This window comes from Bos taurus, chromosome 7 (genome assembly GCF_002263795.3).
Source record: "Bos taurus isolate L1 Dominette 01449 registration number 42190680 breed Hereford chromosome 7, ARS-UCD2.0, whole genome shotgun sequence".
Classification (NCBI taxonomy): Eukaryota; Metazoa; Chordata; class Mammalia; order Artiodactyla; family Bovidae; genus Bos; species Bos taurus.
Window position 1 is genome coordinate 42891321 of NC_037334.1, and position 15295 is coordinate 42906615.

A 15295-nucleotide genomic window follows, 5' to 3' on the forward strand; every position below is an offset into this window, starting at 1 on the left:
TTAATTTAGGTCCATCTGATTTCAGTTAATTTTATTTACCATATGTCAGTATGTTAAAATGAAGCTATATTATCAAACTGCTATAAAATGAACTTCATTAGAAGTCATATTGGCTATAAAGAATCATATAAAAATTGGGTAAAGTTTCTTGGGGGGGCGAGGTAAATGTAGAGATACTGAATATTGAGTATCCTTCTATTTTTGAAGTTTATCATAGGGCAGATTACATGTCCCTGATGGAAATTTATCATTTGCCTTGTGGTTTATCATGTGAAAATATTTTAAAACATCTGAATATTTTTCCATGGTGAGGGATATTTTTGTACATTTTAACTGTTGCCAATTAATTTCTAAGTTTTCCTATTACAATCTGGAATCAAAATTAATTAAAGTCTGGGGACTGTGTTCCCATAAGTCACTCACTAACAAGGTCTCCAGATCCTTGAAGGAAAATTATTAAACAATCTTACTGTCAAGTTAGATCTTCACTGATATACCAACCAGTATATAATATACACAGAATCATAGCCACTGATCTCACTTTCAAAATGCATGACTTGCCATCAACATCATGTCAGTTGCATTCACTTTTCTATGCAAAATAAAGGGCTAATGCTGCATAGTGAGAAGGTATGCCTGATCACAGAAAATTTGGAAGTTTTCAGCAATTCCAAGAGGCAGAGGAGACTGGAGATAAATAGAATTTAAGGTAGAAATGAAACCAGGAAAATAAAGAGTTTTGAACCTTGCCTGGTAATGGAAATTCTGTAGAGAATCTATATGATTAAGTCCTCAAATGTCAGACTTTGGTGATTGTATTTGTCAAAGGAAAATAAAAATCTGACTGTAGGCTTCCCAGGATTGAGGTCTAGGGGAAAACTACATAGAATTACATTTCTGTTTGACTATCTGTAGGAATTACATCACTTAAATAATGAGTCATAAATACTCATATAATCAAACACAGTATAATACTAAGCATGTACCATTTATGATGTCAAGTAAAACATTTGAGAATGAGAATTACTATTCATTTAGACTCAAAACTGATATCCAAAGATGCACCTAAACTCAGGAAACGATTTAATCTCTTGATAATTTCTTGAATCAATCCTGCTGCTTTAGAAAAGCTGTTTGATGACTGAGTTGTGATTTCATTTCCATCTGCCTTGTATGAACCCATAATAGGTATGGCCTCAAAGTATGCTAACAATAAGGGCAAACTCTGTTCCTAAAATGATATAGTAGTCATATCATTGTAAAAAGTCTTAAAAGGTCAATAAAATTCTACAGGTTAATATCACACTGTCCTCTTTATAAGCAGATTCATCTTCCATATTAGAGAAATAATGGAAATATATTCAGAGTTGACTCTCAGTAAGTACTTATTCCATTGAATTAAACTAATAAAATTGATCCACTTTTGTGAGAAAAGTTTAATAAATAATACAGAAATATTTACTAAGGGATAGTTTATTGTTCTATTTTAAAAATACTGTGTATAATTGGGTTATGCTATGATCCAAGGTTTCTACTTCCTGAACACCAACCAACAATTTGTTTTCAGGTAGCTGGTTATTATTTAATAAGAATTTATAAAAAGCAAAATAAAAGTATCAGGTAAAAAATTAAACACATTTGGAGGTTTTTTCTTAAAGTTTTGGCTCCAAAATTTTTAAACACTGACTTAGTCATCTTCATTAACCTCTTTGCCAGTTGTATTCTCATTGTTATAAAGTTAACCACTCATAATCTTAAAGAATATCATACCTTGGGTAATTAAAGTCAGGAGCACAGACCTAAAGCAAATTGTCAAATAGGGTGGTTGCAGTGATACTCATGATTTCTGAGATTTAGAATGTTTGAATGTTAGAATGTTTGCCATACCTCATACTCACTTTAAGTTGAAAGTCCTTTGATTATTATTCTAGCGAGAGAAATCAAGTATTTTTAGTAGACATATGAGTTCAACATAAAATACCAAAAGAGTTGGATGTCTCGACTCATTGAAGTAAATGGCAGGACAAGTTACGCGGCATGATATGACTGTACAGTTAAGAATTCCATGAGGTTACTCAGGAATGAGAAAACCTCAGGCTTTCAGAGTTATATAGTTCAAAACAGTTGAATAAAAAAGTGTGTAAGAATTCTAATTTGTTTCCCACTCACTCAGGAAATGTGATTTTCGCCATCAATGTGTTTTTAACCACAACAAACTCTGTGTTGCCTCAATCTTTAAATGTACATGAGTTGCTGTGTACTAAGGTAGATATGGGGCTTCCCTGGTGGCTCAGATGGTGAAGAATCCACCTGCAATGCGGGAGACCTGGGTTCGATCCCTGGATTGGGAAGATCCCCTGAAGGAGGGCATGGCAACCCACTCCAGATTCTTGCCTGGAGAATCCCCACGGACAGAGGAGCCTGATGGACTACAGTCCATAGGATCACGAAGAATCAGACATGACTGAGCGACTAAGCACAGCACAAGGTAGATAGAACTCAAATTAAACCTTACCTAATTATCCACTTACATCGTACTCAGACATTAGCTCTGTCTTCTGCGTTGGCATGTCACCCATAGGAGACTTAGTTATAGCACTTGTTTCACTCTTCTGTGATTAGTAGATAGAAATGATTTCATATCTAAGCTCACAGTTCATTGAAGGTATTGAAGGTATTGACTGTATCTGAATGCATTGCTGCCCCTTCTTCAACACCTAGTACAGAATGTGTAAAATATAGTGATTACTAAGTAAATGTAGAATGAAAAATAAGTGGCTGGTAAAAGTATTTCAAGAACTATTCTGTAACTCTTCTGAAATCATATGAATATGACTTTAGCAAAATGTGTGCTTCCTGATCATTTTCAACAAGATTACCTTCATAATTTATATTGTAGCAGAGTTGTCACTAAAGGAACAATAATAGTATTTATTAACTGACATTTTGTTACAAAAATCATCAGGATAAACACATTCAGAAATGAACCATCACCATTAAACCAAAGGAGGGCATTGTTTAAATTATGAAATTCCTGCTGCATTCATAGAGAACAGGATTTCCAGCTATTTTGATGTCTATGCTATATTACTGCACTTCTGAGAGAAAACAGCAAAGAATATGAAATTTCCCCATATACAGCAACTGTCTTATTCAGGAGCAGGAAATCCACTTTTCCGTAAGATGACATGGAAGGAATGAGCTTTAGTTCTCATCATCAATGCCAATCCAGTGAGGGATTTGTCATATATTCTACATGAAAATGTTACTACTAACTCCATGGGGTTTGTTCAACTTTCTGGTTAAATATTCATTGACTATATATTCTTCTATAGCTACTGTGCTGATTTTATTGAGATAGAGTAGATAAGTAAAACATAATCCTAGCACTTAAAACCTCAACATTTATGTTGGAGAAATATGTATACATGGAAAACTATAATAAACATATACAATAATAACTCATCTAAGCTTCATGACTACACTCTTGATGTTATTTGATTAACTTCCTTATTTTAAAGATCAGGAAAGTGAGGCACAGATAGTAAATGATGCAGCTAGGCTTGAATTTGGGTATCCTAGCCCTTGATACCCTGAGGTGTCTCAGTGGTAAGTATCCATCTGCCAGGGCAGGAGACGCAGGAAACGTGGGTTTGATCCCTGGGTCAGGAAGATCACTTGGAGGAAGACATGGTAAGCCATCCAGTATTTGTTCCTGAAAAATCCCATGGACAGAGGAGCCTGGAGGGCTACAGTCCTTTGCGGTCACAAAGAGTCAGAAGACTGAGTGACTGAACACGTATGCAGCCTCTGACATATGCTCTTAGACTCCAAGCTACACTGCCTCTTAGTTATGATGATAAATAATTATATGTCTGATGTTATTAGGGACCGTAGGAATGTGGATAGGAAAATTTCTTCTTCATCAGCTTTCAGTATACTGATAATTCTGAGCAGAAATAAAAGCGAAGGAGTTCAGCTGTGTGAATACATAAGTCCTGTGGAGAAACCATGAGAACGTATGTTTGACTGGAATGTGGGTTGTCTGTTTTAAATTAATGGAATCTAAGATTTATAAGCTTTCTTGGACCCAAGTCATGGAAAATCTAAAATTCTAGACTGAAAATATAAGCTTTATTTGGTCAGAAATAGGGAATATTGATGGCTTCCTAGCAGGTAATAATGTAAGTCTAGGAATTTCTATTACTCCATCTATGATGGTATGCATACCTGCTAAGTTGCTCAGTCAAGTCTGACTCTTTGTGTACCCATGGACTATAGCCTGCCAGGCTCCTCTGTCCATGGGATTTCCCAAGCAAGATTACTGGAATGGGTTGCCATTTCCTATTCCCGGGAATCATCCCAATCCAGGGATTGAACCTGTGTCTCTTGCATCTCCTGCATTCGCAGGCAGATTCTTTACCACCTGTGCCACTTGGGAAGCCTGTTTATGATGGCACTTACCATAGAAAGTAAATCAACGGGATATTTCATTAAAATTTGAAAAGCAATTGATTTGTGATTTTCAAAACTAAATTGAGTGAATTAAGTTGATATTTCTTTTGCCCAAATCTATAAGAGTTAATAATCAGGGTCCATGACTATCAGAAATAATATATACATTTTGAGGTTCAAATTTGTAGAAAGTAGATCCATTGCTATGATAAGTTTCTCCAAGAAAAAGCAAAGAGAGAGGAAAAAATAAAGAATAGAAAGAGGAAAACAAGATGAATCTTAGCGAGGTGAAGAGGAACTAAATTTGATCATTTTTTATAATATTCTTTATTTAACACACTTTTAGGCAATTGCTCAACAAAATGTAGTTAAATACTTCTGATGAGTTAATAGCACATATTGTGAAAGTCCAAATGGGAGGAAAGATATAAAATTTTAGATCCACATATTGATATAAGACATGTACTGAGTGTTCATTGTTCTAATGCATTTGATTTGTTCCCCAGCCCTGTTATATTTCTTTTAGAGGCATGGTGGGTGGGAATGCGTCATCAGTAACTGATTTCATCCTTGTGGGACTCTTTCCTGAATTTCAGCATTCCATTGTTCTCAACTTCGTGGTCATTTTCATCTACATCCTTGCTTTCCTGGGAAACTTACTTCTCATTGTCTTGATTTGGGGGGACTCTCGGCTCCATACACCCATGTACATTCTCCTCAGTCAACTCTCCCTCACTGACTTGACATTAACTTCCACCATTGTTCCGAAGACAGCCTCTAACTTTTTCACAGGGAAAAGGACCATATCATGGATTGGCTGTGGAACACAGAGTTTCTTCTACTTGATGTTGGGAATGTCAGAATGCCTCATCTTGACTCTCATGGCTTATGACCGCTACGTGGCTGTCTGCATCCCGCTGCGTTATCTCACCATCATGAGCCCCAGGTTCTGTCTGCACATGGTTGCTGGATGTTGGATTGGAGGCTCCATAAGTTCATTTATCCATACAGTCTACCCTATGCATTTTCCCATCTGTGGGTCAAGGGAGATCCACCATTTCTTCTGTGAGGTCCCAGTCCTCATTAAGCTTTCCTGTGAAGACACTTCAGTGTATCAGTTAGTGGTGGTGGTCACAAGCATTGTACTGCTTGTTGTGCCTTTCAGTCTCATCATAGCTTCCTATACACTCATCTTCCTCACTGTCCTGCGTATGAACTCTGTCAAGGGCAGGAAAAAAGCCCTGGCCACCTGCTCTTCCCACCTAACTGTGGTAAGTCTCTTCTTCGGCCCAAACATATTCATCTACATGACTTTCACTTCCTCACATAGTCCAGAGCAGGACCAGGCTCTCTCTCTTTTCAGCAACATCCTCACTCCCATGCTGAACCCCCTTATCTACAGCCTGAGGAATAAGGAGGTGGTGGCAGCTCTCATGAAGTTGATGGGGAGATGTGGGGTATCTTAGTAGATAAGGAATACTTCTCAGTTGTGGAAAGAACATGCTTGTGACCATGGACTAAACTACAGTTCAGAGTTTAAATCCCAAGGTGTTGCATGGTTCAGGAAACCAGGGTGATTGCGACCCTACGTAAATAAAACTTTTCACGTGTGATTTCCAGGTTTCTAATGGAGGTCCTTAATTTTTCACTGGGGCATTATCATGTAAGGAGAAATTTAAGAAAATTAGTTTACCTGTTAAGTTAAATAATATTTGAAATCTTTGAAGTTATTAGAAATTTTTCTAATAAAATATAAATTCACTATGGACCTCAAGATGAACTAAAATTCCATGAGCTGGCTTACTATTAAAATTAGCAGATAAGTTGAAATACAATCAATAAAAATTATTTTAAATGAACCAGGTTTAGGTGCATTCCAAAGTTTAATATTAAAATAAACTGGTATCTTTCATAATACAAGATGCTAAGGAAAGTGGCATTTTAAACTACAAGATGATGAGATAAAGTCATTTTAATATGTATGAGGTGTTATGAGCTCATACCCTACTGTATAAATATCTTATTGCATAGTTGACTCATAATTAGTTATTAAAATCACATTAAATAAATAGATACAAATTCCATACTGTAATTTAAAGGGAGGAATAATACCTATAAGTAGTATACTGAACAATTGGGGAAATTATGAGATGTTGCCCTTCTGCTGTTTTCTCCCCAACATTTTTCCCTTCCCTTGAATGAAACCTCAGGAACTCTGCAGAGTTGATTTGCTTCCCCTTAGACAGTGAGAATTCCTTGTTCATTTGAAGCTACTCACTTTAGTAAATTTCCTTGAGATATGTTTCTATATCTCAAGAAAACAGCTTCTAGAACTAACACCCAAAAAAGATGTCCTTTTCTTCATAGGGGACTGGAATGCAAAAGTAAAAAGTCAAGAGATACTTGGAGTAACAGGCAAGTTTGGCTTTAGTGTACAAAATGAAGCAGGGCAAAGACTAACAAAGATTTTCCAAGAGAACACACTGGTCATAGCAAACATCCTCTTCCAACAACACAAAAGACAACTATACGCATGGACATCACCAGATGATCAATACCAAAATCAGATTGATTATATTCTTTGTGACTGAAGATGGAGAGGCTCTATACAGTCAGGAAAAACAAGACCTGGAGCTGACTGGGGCTCTCATCATGAACACCATATTGCAAAATTCAGACTTAAATTAAAGAAAATAGGGAAAACCACTAGGCCATTCAGATATGACCTAAATCAAATCCCTTATGATTATGCTGTGGAAGTGACAAATACATTCAAGGGATTAGATCTGATAGACAGGGTGCCTGAAGAACTATGGGTGGAGGTTTGTGACATTGTAGAGGAGGCAGTGATCAAGACCACCCCCAAGGAAAGGAAACACAAAAGGCAAAGTGGTTGTCTGAGGAGGGCTTCCAAACAGCTGGGAAAAGACAAGAAGCTAATGCAAAGGAGAAGAGGAAAGATATACCCATCTTTGGAATGAAACCATTCTAGGGAATATCACCAGCCTGATTATCTTTTCATCCTTAAAATGGAGAATAAAATTAAATAGAATGTCATATTTCATATTCACTAACATGTTTTCATTATAAAGATAACAAACTTTTTCTTTTAGTATTCAGATATTTAATATTTTAGGCTTTGTGATCTATAGTGTCTCTGCCACAACTAATCAACTCTGAAAGTATAGAAGCAACTGTAGCTAATATGGAAATTAATAAGAATGAACATATTCTAGTAAACCTTCCTGATGGACACTGAAATGTGAATTTCACACAATTTTCTGAGCCCCTGGGCCATACAAATATATGCAGCAGGGAAGTTTTGGTGGTAGTTCACTGACCTAAATACAGATGATATAAAGAGGAATTAGTGTTATCTTTGTCCTCAAACAGCTGTATTATAACATGAAAGTGTAAGCACACATGCAAAGGAGAAATTCAATATACCAAGGCAGAAATTTTGATAAAAAATCCAGAGTAGTGTATGGTATGTTTGTTCATACCACTTGTACAAATTAAACATTTATTAATTTATACATTTGTATGCAAAGAGTTGATATTGCCAAAATACTACATATTAATTTATAATTGCATTTTCATTGATGAAACATAAAATCATGCAATTATTTCCAACCCTTTCTTTAACTAAGGTACCTTACTTTTCCAACTTTTTCTGAATATGTTTGCCTGATTTTTTACTTCCTTGACATTTCTAGTTGTTTTTAAAGAACTGAAGTGCATATTTTAAAACAATCTGGTTTTCATGATAATTATTTTGCAAATTATTTTTGAGTCTTTGTGGGCAAATATTCAGTCATAGTCAGTCAGATTGCTTTTAGAGACAGGAAACATTAAGTCTTTAGATACTATGTTTCCCTCTAGATATGCAAAAGATACCCTCAAAACCAGGTAATAATTAACCAAGACAGACTTCACATTGACTTTCTGAGAAACTTTACAAGGACTACATTAATTTTGTTCATTCAAATGGGTTATATAAAACACAGCCTAGTGAGGCAGCTTTACTATGCCCATGTTCACAGACAACATTACTAAAACTCAGAAATTTAAGTTACTTGAACAAAATTTACAGTTAAAAAATTGGAGGGATGACCATTAATTTAGGTCCTTCTGATCTCAGTTGATTTTATTTACCATATGTTAGTATGTTAAAATGAAGCTATATTATCAAACTGCTATACAATTAACTTCTTTATAAGTCATACTGGCTAAAAGAATCATATAAAAGTTGGGGGAAGTTTCTTGGGGGGGTGAGGTAAATGTAGAAATACTGAATATTGAGTATCCTTCTATTTTTGAAATTTATCATAGGACAGACTACATGTCCCTGATGGAAATTCATCATTTGCCTTGTGGTTTATCATGTGAAAATATTTTAAAACATCTGAATATTTTTCCATGGTGAGAAATATTTTTGTACATTTTAATGTTTGCCAATTAATTTCTAAATTTTCCTATTACAATCTGGAATCAAAATTAATTAAAGTCTGGGGACTGTGTTCCCCTAGGTTATTCACTACCAAGGTCTCCAGACCCTTGATGGGAAATTAGGAAGCCTTCTATCTAGATCTTTGCTGATATACCAACCAGTATTTAATATACATAGTATCATAGAATCATAGCCACTGGTCTCATTTTCAAATGTATGACTTGCCATCAACATCAAGTCAGTTGCATTCACTTTTCTATGCAAAATAAAGGGCTAATGCCGCATAATGAGAAGTGTACCTGATCACAGAAATAATCCGGAAGTTATCAGCAATTCCAAGAGGCAGAGGAGATTGGAGATAAATAGAATTTAAGGTAGATATGAAACCAGGAAAAATAAGGAGTTTTGAACCTTGCCTAGTAATGGAAATTCTGTAGAGAATCTATATGATTATCATTAAGTCCTCAAATGTCAGACTTTGGTGATTGTATTTGTCAAAGGAAAATAAAAATCTGACTGTAGGCTTCCCAGGATTGAGGTCTAGGGGAAAGCTACATAGAATTACATTTCTGTTTGACTATCTGTAGGAATTACATCAATTAAATAATGAGTCATAAATACTCATATAATCAAACAGCATAATACTAAGCAGGTACCATTTATGATGTCAAGTAAAACATTTGAGAATGAGAATTACTATTCATTTAGACTCAAAACTGATATCCAAAGATGCACCTAAACTCAGGAAACGATTTAATCTCTTGATAATTTCTTGAATTAATCCTGTTGCTTTAGAAAAGCTGTTTGATGACTGAGTTGTGATTTCATTTCCATCTGCCTTGTATGAACCCATAATAGGTATGGCCTCAAAGTATGCTAACAATAAGGGCAAACTCTGTTCCTAAAATGATATAGTAGTCATATCATTGTAAAAAGTCTTAAAAGGTTGATAAAATTCTACAGGTTAATATCACACTGTCCTCTTTATAAGTAGATTCATCTTCCATATTAGAGAAATAATGGAAATATATCCAGAGTTGACTCTCAGTAAGTACTTATTCCATTGAATTAAACTAATAAAATTGATCCACTTTTGTGAGAAAAGTTTAATAAATAATACAGAAATATTTACTAAGGGATAGTTTATTGTTCTATTTAAAAAATACTGTGTGTTATTTGGTTATATTATGATCCAAGGTTTCTACTTCCTAAACACCAACCAACAATTTGTTTTCAGGTAGTTGGTTATTATTTAATACGAATTTATAAAAAGCGAAGTAAAAGTATCAAGTAAAAAATTAAACACATGTGGATGTTTTTTCTTAAAGTTTTGGCTCCAAAATTTTTAAACACTGACTTGGTCATCTTCATTAACCTCTTTGCCAGTTGTATTTTCATTGTTATAAAGTTAACCACTCATAATCTTAAAGCATATCATACCTTGGGTAATTAAAGTCAGGAGCACAGACCTAAAGCAAATTGTCAAATAGGGTTGATACAGTGATACTGATGATTTCTGAGATTTAGAATGTTTGAATGTTAGAATGTTTGCCATACCTCATACTCACTTTAAGTTGAAAGTCCTTTGATTATTATTCTAGCGAGAGAAATCAAGTATTTTTACTAGACATATGAGTTCAACATAAAATACCAAAAGAGTTGGATGTCTCGACTCATTGAAGTAAATGGCAGGACAAGTTACGTGGCATGATATGACTGTACGGTTAAGAATTCCATGAGGTTACTCAGGAATGAGAAAACCTCAGGCTTTCAGAGTTATATAGTTCAAAACAGTTGAATAAAAAAGTGTGTAAGAATTCTAATTTGTTTCCCACTCACTTAGGAAATGTGATTTTCGCCATCAATGTGCTTTTAACCACAACAAACTCTGTGTTGCCTCAATCTTTAAATGTACATGAGTTGCTGTGTACTAAGGTAGATATGGGGCTTCCCTGGTGGCTCAGATGGTGAAGAATCCACCTGCAATGCGGGAGACCTGGGTTCGATCCCTGGATTGGGAAGATCCCCTGAAGGAGGGCATGGCAGCCCACTCCAGGATTCTTGCCTGGAGAATCCCCACGGACAGAGGAGCCTGATGGACTACAGTCCATAGGATCACGAAGAATCAGACATGACTGAGCGACTAAGCACAGCACAAGGTAGATAGAACTCAAATTAAACCTTACCTAATTATCCACTTACATCGTACTCAGACATTAGCTCTGTCTTCTGCGTTGGCATGTCACCGTGTAGGAGACTTAGTTATAGCACTTGTTTCACTCTTCTGTGATTAGTAGATAGAAATGATTTCATATCTAAGCTCACAGTTCATTGAAGGTATTGAAGGTATTGACTGTATCTGAATGCATTGCTGCCCCTTCTTCAACACCTAGTACAGAATGTGTAAAATATAGTGATTACTAAGTAAATGTAGAATGAAAATAAGTGGCTGGTAAAAGTATTTCAAGAACTATTCTGTAACTCTTCTGAAATCATATGAATATGACTTTAGCAAAATGTGTGCTTCCTGATCATTTTCAACAAGATTACCTTCATAATTTATATTGTAGCAGAGTTGTCACTAAAGGAACAATAATAGTATTTATTAACTGACATTTTGTTACAAAAATCATCAGGATAAACACATTCAGAAATGAACCATCACCATTAAACCAAAGGAGGGCATTGTTTAAATTATGAAATTCCTGCTGCATTCATAGAGAACAGGATTTCCAGCTATTTTGATGTCTATGCTATATTACTGCACTTCTGAGAGAAAACAGCAAAGAATATGAAATTTCCCCATATACAGCAACTGTCTTATTCAGGAGCAGGAAATCCACTTTTCCGTAAGATGACATGGAAGGAACTAGCTTTAGATCTCATCGTCAATGCCAATCCAGTGAGGGATTTGTCATATATTCTACATGAAAATGTTACTACTAACTCCATGGGGTTTGTTCAACTTTCTGGTTAAATATTCATTGACTATATATTCTTCTATAGCTACTGTGCTGATTTTATTGAGATAGAGTAGATAAGTAAAACATAATCCTAGCACTTAAAACCTTAACATTTATGTTGGAGAAATATGTATACATGGAAAACTATAATAAACATATACAATAATAACTCATCTAAGCTTCATGACTACACTCTTGATGTTATTTGATTAACTTCCTTATTTTAAAGATCAGGAAAGTGAGGCACAGATAGTAAATGATGCAGCTAGGCTTGAATTTGGGTATCCTAGCCCTTGATACCCTGAGGTGTCTCAGTGGTAAGTATCCATCTGCCAGGGCAGGAGACGCAGGAAACGTGGGTTCGATCCCTGGATCAGGAAGATCACTTAGAGGAGGACATGGCAAGCCATCCAGTATTTGTTCCTGAAAAATCCCATGGACAGAGGAGCCTGGAGGGCTACAGTCCTTTGCAGTCACAAAGAGTCAGAAGACTGAGTGACTGAACACGTATGCAGCCTCTGACATATGCTCTTAGACTCCAAGCTACACTGCCTCTTAGTTATGATGATAAATAATTATATGTCTGATGTTATTAGGGACCGTAGGAATGTGGATAGGAAAATTTCTTCTTCTTCAGCTTTCAGTATACTGATAATTCTGAGCAGAAATAAAAGCAAAGGAATTCAGCTGTGTGAATACATAAGTCCTGTGGAGAAACCATGAGAACATATGTTTGACTGGAATTTGGGTTATCTGTTTTAAATTAATGGAATCTAAGATTTATAAGCTTTCTTGGACCCAAGTCATGGAAAATCTAAAATTCTAGACTGAAAATATAAGCTTTATTTGGTCAGAAATAAGGAAAATTGATGGCCTCGTGGCAGATAATTATGTAAGTTTAGGAATTGCTATTACTCCATCTATGATGGTATACATACCTACTCAGTTGCTCAGTCAAGTCCAACTCTTTCTGACCCCATAGACCCTGCTGGCTCCTCTGTCCATGGGATTTCTCAAGCAAGATTACTGGAATGGGTTGCTATTTCCTATTCCCGGGAATCATTCCAATCCAGGGATTGAACCTGTGTCTCTTGCATCTCCTGCGTTGGCAGGCAGATTCTTTACCACCTGTGCCACTTGGGAAGCCTGTTTATGATGGCACTTACCATAGAAAGTAAATCAACGGGATATTTCATTAAAATTTGAAAAGCAATTGATTTGTGATTTTCAAAACTAAATTGAGTGAATTAAGTTGATATTTCTTTTGCCCAAATCTATAAGAGTTAATAATCAGGGTCCATGACTATCAGAAATAATATATACATTTTGAGGTTCAAATTTGTAGAAAGTAGATCCATTGCTATGATAAGTTTCTCCAAGAAAAAGCAAAGAGAGAGGAAAAAATAAAGAATAGAAAGAGGAAAACAAGATGAATTTAAGCGAGGTGAAGAGGAACTAAATTTGATCATTTTTTATAATATTCTTTATTTAACACACTTTTAGGCAATTGCTCAACAAAATGTAGTTAAATACTTCTGATGAGTTAATAGCACATATTGTGAAAGTCCAAATGGGAGGAAAGATATAAAATTTTAGATCCACATATTGATATAAGACATGTACTGAGTGTTCATGATTCTAATGCATTTGATTTGTTCCCCAGCCCTGTTATATTTCTTTTAGAGGCATGGTGGGTGGGAATGCATCATCAGTAACTGATTTCATCCTTGTGGGACTCTTTCCTGAGTTTCAGCATTCCATTGTTCTCGACTTCGTGGTCATTTTCATCTACATCCTTGCTTTCCTGGGAAACTTACTTCTCATTGTCTTGATTTGGGGGGACTCTCGGCTCCATACACCCATGTACATTCTCCTCAGTCAACTCTCCCCCATTGACTTGACATTAACTTCCACCATTGTTCCGAAGACAGCCTCTAACTTTTTCACAGGGAAAAGGACCATATCATGGATTGGCTGTGGAACACAGAGTTTCTTCTACTTGATGTTGGGAGTGTCAGAATGCCTCATCTTGACTCTCATGGCTTATGACCGCTACGTGGCTGTCTGCATCCCGCTGCGTATCCCACCATCATGAGCCCCAGGTTCTGTCTGCACATGGTTGCTGGATGTTGGATTGGAGGCTCCATAGGTTCATTTATCCATACAGTCTACCCTATGCATTTTCCCATCTGTGGGTCAAGGGAGATCCACCATTTCTTCTGTGAGGTCCCAGTCCTCATTAAGCTTTCCTGTGAAGACACTTCTGTGTATCAGTTAGTGGTGGTGGTCACAAGCATTGTACTGCTTGTTGTGCCTTTCAGTCTCATCATACCTTCCTATACACTCATCTTCCTCACTGTCCTGCGTGTGAACTCTGTCAAGGGCAGGAAAAAAGCCCTGGCCACCTGCTCTTCCCACCTAACTGTGGTAAGTCTCTTCTTCGGCCCAAACATATTCATCTACATGACTTTCACTTCCTCACATAGTCCAGAGCAGGACCAGGCTCTCTTTTCAGCAACATCCTCACTCCCATGCTGAACCCCCTTATCTATAGCCTGAGGAATAAGGAGGTGGTGGCAGCTCTCATGAAGTTGGTGGGGAGATGTGGGGTATCTTAGTAGATAAGGAATACTTCTCAGCTGTGAAAAGAACATGCTTGTGACCATGGACTAAACTACAGTTCAGAATTTAAATCCCAAGGTGTTGCATGGTTCAGGAAACCAGGGTGATTGCGACCCTATGTAAATAAAACTTTTCATGTGTGATTTCCAGGTTTCTAATGGAGGTCCTTAATTTTTCACTGGGGCATTATCATGTAAGGAGAAATTTAAGAAAATTGGTTTACCTGTTAAATTAAATATTATTTGAAATCTTTGAAGTTATTAGAAAATTTTTCTAATAAAATATAAATTCACTATGGACCTCAAGATGAACTAAAATTCCATGAGCTGGCTTACTATTAAAATTAGCAGATAAGTTGAAATACAATCAATAAAAATTATTTTAAATGAACCAGGTTTAGGTGCATTCCAAAGTTTAATATTAAAATAAACTGGTATCTTTCATAATACAAGATGCTAAGGAAAGTGGCATTTTAAACTACAAGATGATGAGATAAAGTCATTTACATATGTTAGGTGTTATAAGGTCATACCCTACTGTATAAATATCTTATTGCATAGTTGACTCATAATTAGTTATTAAAATCACATTAAATAAATGGATACAAATTCCATACTGTAATTTAAAGGGAAGAATAATACCTATAAGTAATGTACTGAACAATTGGGGAAATTATGAGATGTTGCCCTTCTGCTGTTTTCTCCCCAACATTTTTCCCTTCCCTTGAATGAAAACCTCAGGAACTCTGCAGAGTTGATTTGCTTCCCCTTAGACAGTGAGAATTCCTTGTTCATTTGAAGCTACT

General features: G+C 36.0%; 1 protein-coding gene and 1 pseudogene across 1 annotated transcript; both read left to right on the forward strand.

Annotated features, from left to right (window-relative positions):
* Positions 1 to 4985: 4985 nt before the first annotated feature.
* Positions 4986 to 5921, forward strand: OR2AZ3 (olfactory receptor family 2 subfamily AZ member 3). Its single transcript, NM_001390799.1, has one exon. It carries the CDS (start codon positions 4986 to 4988, stop codon positions 5919 to 5921), a length of 936 nt encoding a protein of 311 aa, NP_001377728.1.
* Positions 13556 to 14486, forward strand: OR2AZ4BP (olfactory receptor family 2 subfamily AZ member 4B, pseudogene; annotated as a pseudogene).

Coding starts and splice junctions, on each gene's coding strand:
- OR2AZ3 (NM_001390799.1), top strand. CDS start 4,986: ATGGTGGGTGGGAATGCGTCATCAGTAACTGATTTCATCCTTGTGGGA.